The 18,523-nt window shown below is 63.1% G+C and overlaps 1 protein-coding gene across 1 annotated transcript; it reads right to left on the bottom strand.

Moving 5' to 3' along the window:
• Positions 1–3,664: 3,664 nt before the first annotated feature.
• Positions 3,665–14,960, bottom strand: PIPOX (pipecolic acid and sarcosine oxidase). The gene is made up of 9 exons (XM_043499209.1): positions 14,577–14,960; positions 12,504–12,652; positions 7,253–7,466; positions 6,510–6,692; positions 5,555–5,698; positions 5,082–5,240; positions 4,678–4,753; positions 4,009–4,149; positions 3,665–3,882 (listed from the first exon to the last, which is right to left on the bottom strand). Exons 1-8 carry the CDS (start codon positions 14,958–14,960, stop codon positions 4,019–4,021), a joined length of 1,440 nt encoding a protein of 479 aa, XP_043355144.1. The 3' UTR covers positions 3,665–3,882; positions 4,009–4,018.
• Between the last annotated feature and the right edge of the window lie 3,563 nt (positions 14,961–18,523).

The raw sequence follows: 18,523 nt of genomic DNA, 5'->3' as shown, positions 1-18,523 counted from the left end.
TTACGAACTGAAACTGTCTTGATTAAATCACTTTCACACCCTTCAGTTGCAGTAAACTGCTTTCAAAGACTCCATGAGGATTCCTTTCCCTTGGGGTTTTTCTATGCAACAATTCACCCTTCACAGAAATTCTGCCCTTACCCTTTTTACCTAGGGCTTGCTCTAGAGGAACACTTTCCTGAGCAACAACAGACTCTTTCTGGGTCTCACTTGCATCCAGAATTACCTCTGACCCATCAGGTGGGTTCCTACACAATCCCCTGTCAGGCAAACTGACAGACTTCCTAGATAAAAAGTTGGAAGTCTTCTCCTTCCCTTTGCCACACACAAGTTCAGGAATCTTTCCCTTCTTGCTACAGGTTTCCACACCCTCAGTAGGTAACAGGGTCAAATCCCCTTTCTGCTCTCCTTGTGCCCTGGCTAGGATCTCACCCTGATTAGACAGAGTTGCTAGACCCTTTCCCAGCCACACACTAGCAACAGGCAAAATACAAGCACCAGAATTGTCTGGGCTCTGGGATTTTACATAGACACGAACTGGATGCAACCTAGTTACAGGGCCAGTCTCCACAGCAGACACAAACTTAGGACCATTCCCTTCCTGGGCTTTAGCTGAATCCAGAACCAACTCTGAGACAACTGCACTATTCTCAACCATCACCGGCTGAAAGGCCCCTTCTGTCTGCTCCACAGACAAAGAGCCAGAGACACTTTCTCCTTTCCAGACACACAGCTCAGGATCTCATTCCCCTGGTCCCAGCACACAGGGCTGTTCACAGACAACTGCTTGGAGACCGGGGTAGCTCCTCCATAGGCAAGTCAATACCCCTGACAGACACAGGCACGTTTCCTTCACTGTCCCAATTCTCCACCCAGCTAACAGGTAAGGTGCAGGGACACTCGTTTTCCGCTCTCCTCGCCTTCCCACCCTGCTGACTAGACAAAGCCATCAGCTCACAAGGCTGCCTAGGCTCATCCAAACTTTCCTTACCAAGCACCTTGCCACTCCCCACAGATCCCCTGCCCTGCCTGTGTCTCCCCCCCTCAGCTGGGGTCTCAGCTCCCACTGTGCTCAGCGCTGCCCTTGCTGTCCCAGTGGGGGTAGGCAGTGAGCTCTCTGCCTTCCTCACTGCATCAGAGCCAGTGTGAGCCCCCTCTCCGGTGTGTAAGGGGGCAGGGAGCATCTCTCTGTCCCACCCAGCCCCAGGGGTCTGGTTACAGGCAGGCAGGTATCCTGAGCCTAGCAGCGCCTCCCTGCTGCCAGCCAGGTCACCTGCATTTTCACTGACCATTTCCCTCTCCGCCGATTGGTTCCCTGGATTCAAATTCAAACCCTCGGCAGTTACAGGAGCAGGGCCTGGATCCTGTCCCAAAGAGACACAGTCACCCCCCAACACGGTCTCGCAGTGGTATCCTGGAGAACCCCAACGACCAGCCAGCCCCACCCCTCCTGGGTCTGCACAGGGATCTGGGCCATAGGCAGGGCAAGGGGCTTCATCCCTGGGACCCTCACACAGCCCCTCAGCATCTGAGGCTGCACCACCCAGGGCCTGACAAAAGTTCTCTCTGTCCCAGGATCTCGCCACCCCAGGAATGTCTCCCCATTGACCATCACCTTCCGCTCCCATGGGGGGTCCAAGAGGCCTGAGCCCAGGAGACTCCACACAGATATACAGGCTGGGGTCAGGAGCGGGAGCCTGTCCACCTCCCCACCCATCTGGCTGACGGAGTCTATGGCCTTGGGACCCAGCAAGAGAGCTAGACACCGGGGCTTTTCCGCAGGGTACACCTGGTTCAAATCACTAGACTGCTCAAAGGCAGTGAGAGGTTATGCATATCCCCCCCCCTTAACCAGGGGCAGCAATTTGGTATCGAGGTTCCCTGCGGAACTGGCACCCCCGGATCTATCCCCACTCACCCCTGGGAGGTCCCCTCTGCCTCTCCGCTCCACCATCGCCAGTTCATGCTGCTGCTGCTTCTGCAGCTGATTCTCGGGCTCTCGCTGTCTCTCACGGTCCTCTTGCTCTCTCGGCCTCAGCTCCAATCCCGTCTGTCTCCAATCCCCGGATGGGGAACCCGATCATGAAGACCCCCGTCTGGTCAGGGACAGGAGTCTTGGGGATGCCTGGCTACCACTCCAGCTGCTCCCAGATCCTGCTATAGCCCCATCTGGGGTCAGGAATCTGCTCCTTAGAGCGGTCATCCTCCTCCAGCTGCAGGATTAACTGTGCCTTGGTGAACTTTCCAATGCTCAACCCTCTCTTCGCACAGGGTTACAATGTCCTTCTTAAGGAGATGGTGACAGGCCATCACTCTGCTCTTCCCAAGTTGCTGTGGACTCACAGGCCGGTGTGCTCTCAGCTCCCCACAGTTACCAGGGAGAATCCCTAGTGTGCCAGCCCTTCTCGAGGTCACCACCTCTTTGCCAGGGTCAAGCTGCAGACTCCTCCGCCCCTGGAACTGCTCGCTGCAATCCCCAGGGGAACCCTGTTATTGCAAAAGTCCTTCTCTCTCCCAGGGCCAAGCTGCAGTCCCCAGGGGGACCCCATTACTGCACAGTCCTTCTCACTGGTCACACACTCCCAGGGGTTAACCGCCCCCCCCCCCCGCTCCTCTCTGAGCCTTCAGCACGCCTGGTCCTCATCAATTCCCCTTCGTTTTACTGCTCCCCAGTCACTTAGATACATAGATACATACATACATACATAGATACTAAGGTCAGAAGGGACCATTCTGATCATGTAGTCTGACCTCTACTTACTTCAGGAAGCGCCATCCACGGGGTGCAGTACATCCCACCACTGCCACCAGTTGTCACGGAGTCCCCAGGCGATGCTCGAAGCCAGGCAGGACTCTGGGGGAGTCTCCTCTCTGGGAGCAGCCTGGCTGCAGGACACACAGCTCACCCGGCTTCCCCCTTCCTGGGTCTGACCTTGGAGCATTGAGCATCCTCTGCCCCTCCGTGCACTTCCCACAGTGAGTCCGCCCAGGTGGGGTCCTGGGGAAGCCAGAGGGTCCTGCCCCCCAACTCCACAGTCAGACGTGACTCTCAGCCAGCCAGTAAAACAGAAGGTTTATTAGACGACAGGAGCATGGTCTAAAACAGAGCTTGTAGGTGCAGAGAACAGGACCCCTCAGCTAGGTCCATTTTGGGGGGCAGTGAGCCAGACAACCCCGTCTGCACTTCACTCCATGTCCCCAGCCAGCCCCAAACTGAAACTCTCTCCAGCTCCTCCTCCTCTGGGCTTTGTCCCTTTCCCGGGCCAGGAGGTCACCGGATTCCTTTGTTCTCCAGCCCTTTAGCTCTCACCTTGCAGGGGGGAAGGGCCCAGGCCATCAGTGGCAGGAAACAGGGTGTCGGCCATTCTCTGTGTCCAGACCCCTGCACACACCTGCCCACTAGGGCTCTGCAAGGATCATACACCCTTATCCCACCACCTAGATACTTAAGAACTGCATAGGGAAACTGAGGCACCCCCACAATATTCAGAGGAAACATTAAGAACAGTCCTGCTTCATCACACCTCCCCCCACCCGTCTGCCAAGCTTCATCCAGTGTGGTGGGGCTTGTTCAACTTCCTGGGGCCCAGGGAGCCCCCAGTCCCCTCCATGCCGACTGTGGCTCCCCCAAGCTGGGTGAGAGAGAGAGCTGGCGCATGGCGGCTGGCTTGCCAGGTGTTTATTGGTTGGAACAGGAGTGGGGAGCCCCGTGTTCCCCTTGTCTTGGGGCTGTGTGTGCCCAGCATGTGGGGATGCTGAGACCCAAACAAACTGGGGAACAGAGCCCGGGCAGAGGGGTGACCCCCCACGCTCAGCTCGAGCATCCTGGCCAGCCAGAGCTCGGAGCCAGCAACGCTGGTAGCAGAAGCCCATGGGCCCGGCCCCACTCCAGCACTGGCGCGGGGCTGCTGGGCACGTGGCCACAGCAGGGGCCTGTCTGCCCATGAAGCCTGGGGGTGGATGGCAGCTCTCACTCCGTAGGCCCCAACCCCACGGGATGGCCCAGCTGCAGGGCAGGCTACAGGGCAGCGGGGGGCAGAGCTGGGAAGCGGTGGATGCGAAACAGTTCCATGGTGTAGGACGGCTCCTCCCCCAGACTGAGCTGGCATAGGAGCTTCCCGACCACCGGAGCCAGCTTGAACCCGTGGCCTGTGTGGGCAGAAGTGCAGAGACTCCAATCAGCTGGGAACGGCCACCCCAAGAGCGAGCCCTGTGCCACGGGCACTGCCCATGATCGCCTGCCCCCGGGGGCTTGCACCGGGCTCGACCACCCCCCACTCCCCACCCCAGCCAGTGTCCCTGGGAACGCCCGGGGGGCCCTGCAGCTAGGGGAGGCGGGTCTGCACCGGGGTAGGACTGAGCAGTGGCAGCAGATTGAACGGGGCCTAGGGACAGGGCAGGGGGACAGCTGGGCTGTCCCAGCCCCATGGGAAACACCCTGGTCATAGGCAGCTGTCCCCGGCGCTGCACTGGCACCGCATCCTGCCCTGCTCCTGCCCACCCGAGACCTGCCCCCTGCATCCTGTCCTTCTCCTGCCCACCCAAGACCCCCCCGCATCCTGCCCCGCTCCTGCTTACCCGAGACCCCCCCCGCATCCTGCCCACCCGAAACCCCCCCCGCATCCTGCCCCACTCCTTCTTACCTGAGAACCCCCCTGCCGCCCCACCCCCACTTACCTGAGAACCCTGCCCCAATGACGATGTTGCTGAACTTGGGGTGCCGATCCAGAATGAAGTCTTCATCTGGGGTGTTCTGTGGGGAGCCAGTGCGTGTGTCAAGGAGGGGAGAGCCTCACCAGTTCACAGTCCCCAGGGTGGGCAAGGGGACTGGTTTGGGAGCACCCGAGTGACTTCGGGGGCCATCACCTGGCCTGTCCATCACCACCCATGTGGGGCATGAACTGGGAGCAGGCGTCTGAGCAGAGGCCAGGCTGCCGGGGAGCCAGGAGTCCTGGGTTCTAGCCCTGGCCCTGGCAGGGGCGTAGGGTCTAGCAGGTTGGGGGGGCATGGGGAGCTGGAAGCCAGGACTCCTGGGTTCTGTCCTAGCTCCAGGCAGGCCCTGTCTCCGAACTGCCCCTCACCGTGTACATGCAGTGCTCCACCACGGCCGGCTCTGGCACCAGGCCTGGCAGGTACTTGCTGACGAAGTCCCGGAGCATCTGGATGTCAGGCAGGGCTGAGGCCTCGAGCGGCCGGTCACGCTCTTCAGGGTCTGCTGGGCTGCCAGAATGACAGCAGACCTGGGGGGGTTTGAGGAGGGAGGGTCAGGTCAGCCCTGCTCCTTCCCAGCCAGCCCCTGCCGAGCACCACTGGACTCTCGCCCACGCCCCGGCCCCCAGGCTCCCTCCCCCCAAGGGCAGGGTTGGCAAAGCCCGGGGCTGCATCAGGCCAGGAAGCGCCCATATCTTGCCTGCCCCCCAACAAAGTGTGTGGAGGTGTATGTGAACATGCGTGCTAGAGGTGCGTGTGTGTGTGTGCATGCGTGTACGTGTGTGTGTTTGTGTGTGTGCGTGGGTGCGCGAGCTGAGCCACCCTTCCTGCTGCCCCATCTCACCTTCATCAGCCCTGGGTACTCGTTGGAGGGCAGCCCGTAGATATGATGGGGGGCGCAGATGGCCAGGAAGCAGGGGAAGTGTGCGGAGACCCCATAAGTCCCGGGGACCTTCTCCTTCCAGTAACAGACATTGATGCGCAGCGTCTGCAGGGCAGAGAGCACTGGATTAGTCCCCCCTGCCGGGCAAGTCCAGGGGCTGGGGGGGATATGGGCGAGAGGGATGTGGCTCCCTTGGGGGTGGGGGCTGGCAGGGCAGTGAGCAGGGCGCGGGGCCAGCCGGACCCACTACCAAGCGCTGAGCACAAGCAGCAGAGCTGGCAGGCAGGGTGGTCGGCCAGGTCTCCTCCTGGCTGGCACCTGGTGCCCTGTGCCCCTATGCCTACCCTGACCCAGCTGAGCTCCTAGGCCAGTGCCCCCCATGCCCCGGTACCATGTCTCAGAGCAGCTCCAGGCAGCAACTGCAGGGCTCTGACCAACCACACAGCGACCCCCGGAAAGGTGCGCTCGCTCCTCCCAACCCTGTCTGCAGAGGCATGGACCCTCAGGCATGCGCAAGGACACGGAGCCAGGCACGTGCATTGCCAGGTGTGCGCAGGGACATGGAGCCCTACGTGCACAGCCAGGTGTGAGCCAGGGCAGGGACACAGAGCCCCCACGTGCACAGCCAGGCATGCAAAGGGACACGGAGCCCCACATGCACAACCAGGAGTGAGCCAGGGCTGGGACACAGAGCCCCACGTGCACAGCCAGGCGTGCAAAGGAACATGGAGCCCACGTGCACAACCAGGCGTGCAAAGGGACACGGAGCCCCACATACACAATCAGGTGTGAGCCAGGGCAGGGACATGCATGCGTGAGCCGGTGGTAGAAGTGAGCTGTGCATTCTGGGTTACAGTCCTGTGCTCGCGCTGGCACTGCCCCATGTCCCCCTGGTACAGCTGGAGCCAGCCCTTACCTGGAGAGGCAGCTGCAGGCCCAGCGGGGCCAGGAGCTTATTGGCCCAGGGGCCGGCTGTAATCACCAGACTCTTGGCTCGGTACACCCCTCCGCTGGTTGTCACGGTAACCACGACCCCCGGCTGGATGTCAGTCACCTGCTCCCTGTCGCGCAGGGCTCCCCCGCACCGCCGGAACCCGTCCTGGGGAGGGAGCCCACTCAGCCTGGGGCCGGGGGAGCAACGCTGGCTGGGCCTGGCCCCAGGAGTCGAGAGGTGCAGCTTGGTGCTCAGCCCCTGCACTGTGGGTGGGAGCCTGGCCAGGGGACCCCTCATTCCTGGGGCCAGAAGGCAGCAACAGGGCCAAGCCAGGAGTGCTCTGGGGCCCCACCCGAGCTGCTGGCTGCCCATGGCCTTGCAGAGATGGTGCAGAAGGCACATGCCTGCCCCTGGCGAGCCACCCCCAGGGAGCATGCTGGGGATGACAAATGCCAGGCCAAGCTACGCAGCTCCAGGCACCACATGGCAGCACCCATGGGCATGGCTGACAGCTGCGGGGGCAGAGCACTAGGTGTTCCCCACTGGTGCAGGGACTCCAGCTGAGCCCCAGTTCGTGTCTGTGGCAAGCGTGGCCGTTGGCCCAGCCGGAGCTGTCCCAGGGGTTGCAGGGCCTGGAGGCGATGCTGTCAGTACCCCCATCTCCTGGGCCGAGCCCCCGGCCCCTGGCTGGAGAGAAGCCACGCACTCCAGGCCCAGCCCGGTACCTGAGCAGCCTGAAGTGCCCTGTCCGCATGGAGGACTCCTGCCGTGCGCTCGAACACACCCATCTCCCTGCAGTAGGGCCGGATGCCGGGGAAGCGCCCGCGCAGTGACTCCGCGGTGAACAGCTCGCTGGGGATGCGATGCCGTGCCAAGGTCCGGCAGAAGAGCTGGAACTCAGGGTTGGTATTGGCCCCCAGAACCAGCAGCCCCGTCTGCCTGCGGAGATGGGCCAGGGGAACAGAACGTTATGATGTGATGAAGCAGGACTGTTCTTAATGTTTCCTCTGAATAGTGTGGGGGTGCCTCAGTTTCCCCTCTGCAGTTCTTAACTATCTAGGGGGTGGGATAAGGGTGTGTGATCGTTGCAGAGCCCTAGAGGGCAGGTGTGTGCAGGGGTCTGGACACAGAGAGTGGCCGACACACTCCTGGCCCGGGAAAGGGACAAAGCCCAGAGGAGGAGGGGCTGGAGGGGGAGTCAGTTTGGGGCTGGCTGGGGTTGAGGAGTGAAGTGCAGACGGGGTTGTCTGGCTCACTGCTCCCCAAAATGGACCCGGCTGAGGGGTCCTGTTCTCTGCACCTACAAGCTCTGTGTTAGACCATGTTCCTGTCGGCTAATAAACCTTCTGTGTTACTGGCTGGCTGAGAGCCACGTCTGACTGCAGAGTTGCGGTGCAGGACCCTCTGGCTTCCCCAGGACCCCGCCTGGGCGGACTCGCTGGGGGAAGCGCAGGGAGGGGCAGAGGATGCTGAATGCTCCGAGGTCAGACCCAGGAAGGGGGAGCCGGGTGAGCTGTGTGTCCTGCAGACAGGCTGCTCCCAGAGGGGAGACTCCCCCAGAGTCCTGACTGGCTTCGTAGGGAGCAGTTCCAGAGCATCGCCCTGGGACTCCGTGACATATGGCACCGGGCAGTCGCTGCCCATGTCCAGCCCCAGCTCCGGCCCCGCGTGGGGTGTGCCACTGGGTGCCATGAGCCCTCTCGGCCCTGCCTGGCCCAGCCCAGCTCTGGCAGGCTGGGGCGCGGAGCCAGAAAGCGAGGCGGTGACTTGCACAGGGGCCCCCAGCAGGTGGGTGGCAGGGCAGGGGATGGAACCCAGGCTCCGGGTCCTGCCCACGCTGCCAGGGAAGCTGACTGCAGCAGCAGCACTGTCCATGTTCCAGTATCGCTGGGCTTGTGGGCAGGTTGCCACCCCTGCGGGCGGATGTCGTTCAAAACCAACGATTGGGGCCAAGGGGCCGGGCTGTGATGGTACCACGCAGCACCGACCAGGAGCTGCCTGAGCACTATCGTCAGAGCAAGTGAGGGGGGAACCTGCACGGCCCAGCCGTTAGCTGGGGGAGCTGGGGCTGGAGTAGCAGGGGGATGAGGGGCACTGGCAGAGCTGGGGGGGCCATGTTGGTAGCTGGGGGGGGGTGTTGGGACGGCAGCAGGTTGTCCCGTTGCCACGCAGGGAGCCTGGCGTGGATCCCTCCTGTCACTAAATGCCACGGGGGTGATTCCTGCCCTTCCCGGTGGCTGGGCAGTGCCGATTCCTGCCCCCAGCAGGTCGGGGCGGTGACCACGGCTGTTGCTGCCCCAACTAGAGACTGGGTCTGAGTCTCTCCCCTGGGCCATGCCATCACGGGGGATCCCCGAGCACTGCCAGCCCACGGGACAGCCCAGCCCCTGTGTGGGGAACAGGCAGGGCCCTATGGGGTGAGGCCAAAGGATCTGGGAGTCAGTCAGCCGGGGACGGCGGAAGGGGCCTTTCTGCCGGGCTCCCGCCTAACGAGATTGATAGCTCCATTAGCTCTGACCCTGGCGAGATGGGGAATCATTGATATGCTTATTTCCTTAATGGTTCGTCCTTTATAGAATCAGATAAATTACCGGGAGTCCGTCTCGCCCGCCATGCGGCCTGCTGCCTTGGGAACCAGCCCCCAACTGCGGTGCTGGGTGCCCCAGGGCAGGCTGGAGCAAGGGCAATGGGTAGGCGGACGGTGGGCGGCCCCGTGAGTCGCTTCCCCAAACACTCATCCTGGACAGAGTACTAAGCCTGGCTCGGAGCCCAGGGAGACTGAGTCTGGGGCTCCCAGGCTGATGGTTAGTGGGCTGCTACTGCACCTGTCTGCGGCGAGTGCTTCTGGAGTGTGTGTGGGGTGTGGGGCTGCGGGTTGGGAGTGAGGGGCACCGGCAGAACAGGGGCAATGGGGTGGTCCGGGTCTGGAATGGCAGGAGTGCTGTAGATCACGTGATCGCAGCCCCTGGGAGCAGTCGGCTTGTGCAGTGACATCAGCAGGGCACCGTGTCCCTTGTGGGGTATGTCCCAGTTCTCCATGAGTTTGCCCTGTGCTGGGGAGCAGGGGGGCTGTCTGTAGGAGGAGGGGAGCCCAGGGTCAGGTGGGCAGTGTTGCTGTATGCTGTTCAGTGGCTGCCATGTCCCACCCCAGAGGTGGCTGCTGGTGGCTGGTAAAGTCTAAAGTCAGGGCGCACGGGAGCTGATAATTCAAGGCAACCGGACATCCCTGAGCTTCGGGCTGTTCAGCCCCTGACCTGAGCACCGGGAACAGGCCTCACTGGCCCCCCTGCTGCAGGTTATTTCCTCCACTGAGCCAGGCCAGGGTGTGGCTGAGTCACCCGCTTCCTGGGGCACGAGCTGCAGGCTGGGAGTCCACGGGCTTGTCCAGCAGACCTGCCCCTGGCCTCCCCCCAAGGCCTGCCGGCGCAGGGGGCACCTGGGCCAGGGACTGCCCTGGCTACACAATGCCTAAGGAAGGCCAAGACATGTGGGGCTGGAGGGTGCGAAGGGGACAGAAAGGGGTGCTGGGATGAATGGTGGGGGGCCAGGAGAGAGGTGGCAGCCCATCTGTGAACATTGGCACGGGGCTGCCAGCGGTTCAGAAACCCCTTCCCCCACATGCCAGCATGCAGAGACCCACTGCAGCCAGGGAAATCCCTGGGGCAGAGCCCAAAGGGGGCAGGAAGAGGGAACCCCTAGGGGTACTGTGAGAGCCTCCCGGGGCTGGCAGGAGGGGCTGCCCCTGGCCTCACTGCTGCACCCAGCATGGCTCTGCCCTAGACAGCAGGCTGTGGACCACAGCCTAGCACTGGCTGCCCCCTGCCCCACATCCTGGCCGCTCCGGGGCCTGTCTCTCCAGCACAGGTGTGCTGGGGGTGGGGTTTGTGGCTCCGCCCGAGGCCAGGTGGGAGTGCAACCACTCCGGCAGGGCCCTACCCAGCACCTAGCAGAGCTGACCCTTTCCTGAGTAGGTGAGTGGGGGCTGAGTGCAGTGTGTCCTAGTGCAAGTCTGGGGGTCCTGGGATTTAAGGGAGGTTCCTGCAGGGCCCTGCTGGCTCTGGGGTTGAGAGCTCCTGTGGGCTGGAGCCGAGCCCTGCAGCCCAGCCCTGGGCCATGCTGGCTGGCTGTGGTGGTGCAGGTGCTCACCCTGTGGGCTCTGCCCCAGGGATTTCCCTGGCTGTGGTGGGGGCTCTGCATGCTGGCATGTGGGGAAAGGGGTTTCTGAACCGCTGGCAGCCCTGTGCCAATGTTCACAGGTGGGCTGCCACCTCCCTCCTGGCCCCCCACCATTCATCCCAGCACTCCTTTCTGTCCCCTTCGCACTCTCCAGTCCCACATGTCTTGGCCTTCCTTAGGCATTGTGTAGCCAGGGCAGTCCCTGGCCCCTGTGCCCCCTGTCCATCCCCAACCCCTACCAGTCCCCTGGCCTGTGGGGCCGTGGCCCAGAAGGAGGGGGTGGGGAACAGCCCCATTTCTCTGACAGCAGCTGAGCAGTTGGCCAAGGACCAGGGATGGATGGAAGTTGATCATTTGTTTCCCCCATCTGTTAACATGGCCTAGCATGGGGCTGCTGCTGGGATCCCCCTTTGGGAGCGGGGTCCCACCATGATCTCTCCAATGCTCAGCTCCCCAGCATCACCTGGGGGAAGCTCATGGGGGCTGCTGGCAATGTGTAAACGGGGTCTGGAGCCGAAGCCAGGCTTGTACAGGGGAGTAAGGAGCTGTAGGCTCTGTCCTAGGGGAGCACTTCTGAGCCCCGGGAGCCGGCTGGGTCCAGGCAGGGCACCGTCCCGTTCAGAGCGCATGGCCAGAGCAGCGCAATACCACTCCCGGGAGATCTGTGGCTGCTCGGGTTCAGGCAGGTACCAGAGCCATATGGGCTGGGGGCTGGTGGAACAGCGAGACCCTTGTGCACTTAGCCAGCCTGCGTCCGGGTGGCACCGCCAATTGGGATTGCCTGGCTTGGCTCCGGCTCCACCTGTTTGTCACAGTCGTCCAAAGGAAACAGGGTCGTGCTGTCTAGGGCCCAGGCTGGGGGGCTAGTTATCACTCAGACGTGGCGGCTGGTGGCTCGTGCTCAGTGCCAGGGACTTCGCCCCTTCTGCTGCTCTTCGCTGGGCCCCTTTGCACTCGCTGGCCCGCCCACCCCGACCAACGGGGGCCGGGCCCATCTCTGCTCCTGGATCTTGGCGGGATGCAATCCTGTGTCTCCCACGCCCGGCTCCCTTCCCTGTGCTGACAGCAGCCGAAGCCTGGAGGGGTTACTAGCCTCTCCTTTTGGCTGGGGTGGCCTGCGCTCGGCATGCCTTGGGCGGGCTGGCACAGAGCCCCGCATCTCTTTCCCATTGTGCTCTTGGGCCAGGCCCAAGGCTGCCGGGGGGGGGACTGGTCTGTGGGTGGGTTTCAATCCGCACCCACCAACCGACTGTAACCGCAGTGCAGGCCCCGCAGCAAATGGAGACGCTGCTGAATCTCCAGGGTGGAAAAATCCTGCCCCTGCCTTAACATGGGGCTGAGCCGTTCCGGCAACAACCCCTTAATGCTCTGCTTGGTTCCAAAGGGGTCCCTGATGTCGGCTACTCTGGGGCAGCCAGGCCCTTCCTTTCCATTGATTGCAATGTCTGGCTAGAGAGCCTGGGGGTGAGTAACCCGGCTGGGCACCGGGGGCCAGGGCCTGTGGTTGGCTGCCCTTTCCCTAGGCCCCCATACCAGGCTGGCTGCCCTGGCGGCTCTGTCGGCCGGGGCCGGGGCCTGGCGTGCGTGATGCTAAGGGTGGGCCGTGGGGCCATCTGGCCTGGCATCAACCCGGCTGCTGATCGGCTGGGGCCCAGCAGCGCCAATAACTGCTGAGCGTGGCAGCCGGGGCCCTGTGCCTCCCAGCCCCTCAGTTCCGAGCTGATTTTCCTCCAGCAGCCCCCCTTGCCGGGGAGCCGAGTCCCCGGCGGGCAGCACCCCCTCCCCCTCACGGCACCTCACCTGTATAGCGGGGTGCCAGCCTCGGCTTCCAGCTGCTCCCATAGGCTGTAGCTGTCTGCCATCATCTGCGCATAGTGCTCCTGGGTGTAGGCATGGCGGATTATCCGGCTCTGGCCGTGGGAGCTGCCTCGGGAGTGAGGCAGGGGGAACTGCCAGGACAGGAGGGGCAAAGGGAAGGTTCACTGGGGATCCCGGCCTGTTGAGGGGATGCTGGTTCCCGCTCCCTGCCCTGTCGGCAGCACTGCCTGGGTGCATGGTGCATGCGCCTCAGGCACACGCCCCTGGGCTGGGGCGGGGCAGGGCACCTTGGACATCTGAGGGCAGTCCCCTCCTGGAGCTGTGCTCTCTCCCCATGCTGCAGGGGAGGCTGGGGGCAGCAGCCGGGCGTGGTGGGCAGAGGTACCTGGACTAATGGTGCACCTTCCCCTCTCTTTGCCATCGCTTCCTGAGGGTCTGGGTTCCAGCTGCTCTCTGCCCTGGCTGTGGGGCACCCCATGGGCACAGCTGGGCCACACGACCCTGCCTGGCTGGTGCGATTGCTCGGGGGGGCTGCAAGGGCGCGGGCTGCCTGGGTGCTGCCCGCTCCGCGGGGAATGCAGTGATTCGTCCCGGCACCTCTGGCCAGTGCTGAGCCAGGCGGGGTCCTAGGTGCCAGGTGGGGTCATCTTGCCGCTCCAGTCACTGATCTCTACGGGAGGTCCCCCGTGTGGCAGCGTCACACAGCTCCAGCCGCTGCTCTCTCAGATGGCAAGTGCTTGCTACTGAGAGCCCCTGGCATATGGGGGGCTCTGCCCCCGAAGGGCTGTCGGGGGGCGGGTGAGGGTGTGGCAGCTCTGTGCCAAGCAGGCGGTCGTGTCGCAACGGCTGGTGGATGTGGCGGTGGGTGGCCCGGGCTCCCAGGGGCTCCAGGAGATATGGTGGGGCGTGTTGCTGCGTGGGGAGCGGCGGGGGTGCTGTGGTGGAGGTTCCAGGCTGCATGGGCAGGAGCCCCTGGGCGCTGAGCCAGGGCACAGCATTGCGGGGTGGGGGGGGTTGAGAAGAGCTCTTGGGCATGGGGGGGGACACTGAATGTATCTGAACCCCTGTCCCCTGCGCTGCTGTCTCCTTGCCCAGCACCTCCCCTTGTGCCCCTGACACTCTCCCAGACACAAGCCCACGCCCCAGGCTGAGGAACGGGCTGTACCGAGGGGCTGACTCTGCCCTGCCTGTGAGTGAGGTGCTGCCGAGCCGTGCCCACCTCTCCGTAGACTGCCCCCTGTCCTGCACCATGGCCACACTGAGCACCTGGCACTGCCCCCCCCCGCCCAGTAGGCTGGCAGGGGGGATCCGCTGTGGGACAGGACCCCCTCTCAGGGGCCCCGTCCCCAGGGGCATCACTCACCCTGCAGAGACGACCGGGGAGGTGAGGGGTGTTTAGCTCAGCCGTGGGGCGAGGCCGCTCTGGGGTGCGTGTGCAAGGCGCATGACGGCTGGGAGGATCGTGCATCGCACCAGGAGCAGACCAGCCAGGCCACACTGCTTCTCCCTGCAGCTTGGGGAGTCGCTGAGAGCTGCTCATGGGGATGTTCCCGGTGGGATCCGAGCCCAAGGGGTCGGGGGTGTTGGGAGAGCCGGCTCTGTGCCTGGCCCAGCGGGCAGCCCTGACCTCTCGGGACAGCTGTGTGTGGTGGGAACGGAGCCACGTCTGCCTGGGGGCAAGGCAGGCGTGTGGAGAGGGGTTCCTGGCTGCCAGCCTGTAACTGGGCCTTGGAGAGGAGCCCCGCGCGCCTCCCAGCCGCAGGGACCCCACCTGGAGAGGGGGGCGCAGGGGCTTAGCTCCCCGCAGCTCTGGGGGCTGGGCCGGAGCCCGCAGTTGAGCAGCGCTGTGCAGAGCTTGTGTCTGGGACAAGGTCCATCCTGCCAGCTAGCTGTCGCCAGGCAGAGCCCGGGTGTCTGTGGGGTCCCGGTGCACGGCTGCCGGAGGGTGTGTTCTGGCTTGCTCCTGTGTGCACCCAGGGCTGCAGCAGGAGCCTGCGTGGCTGTGTCTGCCCTGCAGTCCTCCCCGGAGCGGCGCGTCGGGGTGGGGGGTGGTACCTGTTCCAGCAGGAGGGTGTTTCTGCCCCGCTTGGCCAGGTGGTAAGCAGTGAAGGATCCCTGGATCCCGGCCCCCACCACGATGGTGTCGTAGAGGGAGCTGTGGGGCTCGCCCGCAGCTGCCATCTTCAGCCCTTCTCCCGTTGCAGGGGCCTGGGACCCGAGCCAGGAGCAAAGTTCAGTCTTCTGGAATGGTCGGGCGGGGAGCTGTGTGGAGCTGACTTCTGGGCCTGCCTCCAGCAGCCAGCGCTGGTCCTTGGGGCTTCCTGGCTCCCCGGCATGTGTCCCGGCTGGCTGGTCTGAGCCCCCGGCTGCTTCCCCCTGCCCCGGGGGCCTGGAGCAGCCCAGCCCAGCCTTGGGGGAGGCATAAAGTGAACCGGGCATTTCCCATCCACCCCGTCCCTGACCAGGGCATCATGTGGCGTCTGCCAGGCCTGTCCTGCCAGGGACTGTCCCCGGGCGCTGCTCGGCGGCTGGAACCCACAGGACTCCTGCCTCCTTCACAGCCATGCTATGCAAATAACTCTGGCCCCAGCCCAGCCAGCTCACTCCCTGGGGCACCGTCTGCAAGGGTGGGGGGGCGGCTCCTGTCACCCTAGGTAGGGAATCCCTGGGAGCAAGGTGGGGAGCACTGGGCTAGTTTCCCTCATGCACTTCTCTACCCTGCCCCTCAAACCTGACCCTCAGCCCCCTGTCCGAGCCCTGAGTTCCCCAGAGCTCTGCCAGTGCCTCTCAGTCCCAACCCACAGTCCCCTGTCCCAGCCCTGAGCTCCCCCCAGCGCTACCCTGCCCCTCAGTCCCAACCCACAGTCCCCTGTCCCAGCCCTGAGCGCCCCCCAGCGCTACCCTGCTCCTCAATCCTGACCCGCAGCCCCATCCCAGCCCTGAGTTCCCCCCAGCTCTGCCAGTGCCCCTCAATCCTGACCCGCAGCCCCCTCTGTCCCAGACCTGAGTTCCCCCCAGCTCTACCCTGCCCGTCAATCCCAACTCACAGCCCCCTGTCCCAGCCCTGAGCTCCCCCCAGCTCTGCCAGTGCCGCTCAATCCCGACCCACAGCCCCCTCTGTCCCAGACCTGAGTACCCCCCCAGCTCTACCCTGCCCCTCAATCCTGACCTGCAGTCCCCTGCTAGTCCAGCCTGGACCTACTCTTAACTCTACCCGTGGCTGTTTACTTTCCCTGCAGCTTCCGACCGAGGGCCCGTCTGCACTGCATTCAGCGTGCGGCTGCAGCTCGGCTGGGCAGACCTGTGCTAGCTTGTGGCTGACTCTGTGAGTAAAAGGAGCAGGCAGGACATGGTGGCCAGGGCTGTGCACACTTGCTGCAGCCCTGGGTATGTCCCCACGTGGCTGGCCTGCCCTCTGTGACGAAGTGGGACTGTTCTTAATGTTTCCTTTGAATACTGTAGGGGTGCCTCAGTTTCCCCCAAGCATTTCTTAAGTCTCTAGGGGGTGGGGTAAGGGGGTGTAACTGTTGGAGAGCAAAGGGACAGGTACATAAATGGCGACACTCTGTCTCCTAGCCACTGATGGCCTGGGCCCTTCCCCCCTGCAAGGTGAGAGCTAAAGGGTTGGAGAACAAAGGAATCTGGTGACCTCCTGGCCCGGGGGGAAAGGGACAAAGCCCAGAGGAGGAGGGACTGGAGGGGGAGTCAGTTGGGGGCTGGCTGGGGACGAGGAGTGAAGTGCAGACGTGGTTGTCTGGCTCACTGCCCCCCAAAATGGACCTGGCTGAGGGGTCCTGTTCTCTGCACCTACAAGCTCTGTTTTAGACCATGTTCCTGTCGTCTAATAAACCTTCTGTGTTACTGGCTGGCTGAGAGCCACGTCTGACTGCGAAGTTGGGGGGCAGGACCTTCTGGCTTCCCCAGGAGCCCACCTGGGTGGACTCGCTGGGGGAAGCGCAGGGAGGGGCAGAGGATGCTGAATGCTCCGAGGTCAGACCCAGGAAGGGGGGAGCCGGGTGAGCTGTGTGTCCTGCAGACAGGCTGCTCCCAGAGAGGAGACTCCCCAGAGTCTTGCCTGGCTTTGTAGGGAGCAGTTCCAGAGCATCACCGGGGGACTCTGTGACACCCTCTGACTAACTTGCTCTTCAGCCCGTTGGGGCACGAGGGCCAGACCTGGGCTGGCATCAGTGGCATCACTCTGCCCATCCGCGGTGCTGCGCCAGCTTACCCCAGCAAGGAGCCGGCTTGGGTGTCTGCTCCTTCACCCTGTGGCCAGCCTGTGAAGTGCTGGATTAATTCATTAGCCGGCCAGTCTTCTTCCCTGGCTAACGGCAGGCGGTGGAAATGCGCCTGCATTACTGATCATTAATCACTGAGGTTTGACTCTCTGGACAAACCATCCAGCTCCTGCGTGGCTCAGTGCCCCGGCCCAGAGCTCCTGCATGGCTTCATGCCAGCCGTGTCTCCTGCCGCTGGATCCCCCGGACCTGCCTCTTGGCACCTCCCCGTGTGCGAAGCAGGCCCAGCTAACTGCGGGTGCTGAGTGCTCGGTTGCCTTGGGCACGGGGCTGCTGCCCTAACCATGGCCCGGAGCAAGCGTCCTCCTCCAAGCATGGGCCACTGGTACTGCCCGCGGCTGCTCAGCCAGCTGGGGCAAAATGAGCTAGATGATATAAAACCAACCCAGCTCTCCTAGCCCCACCGCTGGCCCCCACAAGGTGGGGAGAGTGGGACACTTCTCGGGAGAGCCCCGGACTGCTGGCGTTCCCCCCCTCAGCACTGCCCTGCAGCAACTGGTGATGCTCACCTGGTAACCCATGGAGCCGCATTCATCTGAGGGGGAGCAGGGCAGTGATGGGCTAGCAGCTAGTTGCATCCAGAGCTGAAGCTGGGGGGTGAGGTCGAGCCCTTGCAGCTCTGGGTGTACCTAGGACCTGAATTGCCTCTATCCCGGATCACAACCTCTGTGCAGCTCCAGAGCTTCGTCCGCTCTAGGCCCAAGCACTGGGGCTTCCCCGAGGTCCTGGGGGTAGATGCCTCCACAGCCCCTCGCCCTCCCACTGTGGGCTAGATATTCCCCGTGGGGCTGGGTGTCCTGACCTGCGCTAGCTGCCCCCTGCCCTCCCTTCCTGCACTGCTGCGAGGAGTCAGGCAGCCCAGCCTGCTCGGCTGGTGTGTGGGCCGCATGCGTCCCACCCCTCCCGGGGTACACGGCTGCTGTGGAGCTGGTGGCTCTGGATGCTCTTGAGCTCCTGAGTCTTGCTGTTTGAATTTGGGCAGGACACTTCCATCTAGCTACAGATTCACACCATGCCCATCACCCGGTCATCTGGGCTCCTCCAGTGTTCTGTGGGACTTTCTATATGGGGTTTCGTCCCAGGCTGAGCCCTGCTTTGCCTGGGAGATGTTGCTGCACAAGGTGCTCTGACAGCAGGGTTTTCGCTTCCTTGTGTGTAGTGTGTGCTGGCTGGGTGGATGTAGGCAATTGGAGGGTCGGGGAGGGACTGTGACCCCACCCCGGAAAAGGGGGGATTGCATAGAACAGACACGCTGAACAGGCACCGTTATCTCATTAGAGTAGACGTGGCCACCTTTATAATGGCCTTCGACAACCGTTATTCCTGAGCTCTGGCCCCCCACATCAACAAAAGCTGTCTCTGCCTCAGAGCCTGCTGTGTGTGCATCACTGCCCTCCCCTGAGCAGAACTGGAACTGCCTGACTTTGTGTCATTGACCGTGTACTGCTAGCAGCTGATGGTGATTTTCCTCTACCTCAGCTGGCAGGGACTGTGCTTTCATCACTGGCCCACACAGGTTTTGTCCGTGGCATGGCGGGGAGTGGGGAATCCTAAGCAGTTCTGACTTTGCTACGATTTACCCCCAGGCATGTGTTGGGCGGCCTTTAGTGTTTGGGAAGTGCTTTGAAATCCTCATGCGCCAGGTGCTGGATGAGTGTGGGATTGCTGAGGGGAGCAGGTGATGCAAAGCCCTAACCTGCCCCC

This window comes from Dermochelys coriacea, chromosome 17, assembly GCF_009764565.3.
Source record: "Dermochelys coriacea isolate rDerCor1 chromosome 17, rDerCor1.pri.v4, whole genome shotgun sequence".
NCBI lineage: Eukaryota > Metazoa > Chordata > Testudines > Dermochelyidae > Dermochelys > Dermochelys coriacea.
This window is presented reverse-complemented; position numbering and strand designations above follow the sequence as displayed.

Coding starts and splice junctions, on each gene's coding strand:
- PIPOX (XM_043499209.1), bottom strand. CDS start 14,960: ATGCCCGGTTCACTTTATGCCTCCCCCAAGGCTGGGCTGGGCTGCTCC. Junction 5,699..6,509: donor GCCTGCAGCTGCCTCTCCAG/GTAAGGGCTGGC, acceptor TCTGCCCTGCAG/ACGCTGCGCATCAATGTCTG. Junction 4,754..5,081: donor TGGAGCACTGCATGTACACG/GTGAGGGGCAGT, acceptor GGCTCCCCACAG/AACACCCCAGATGAAGACTT.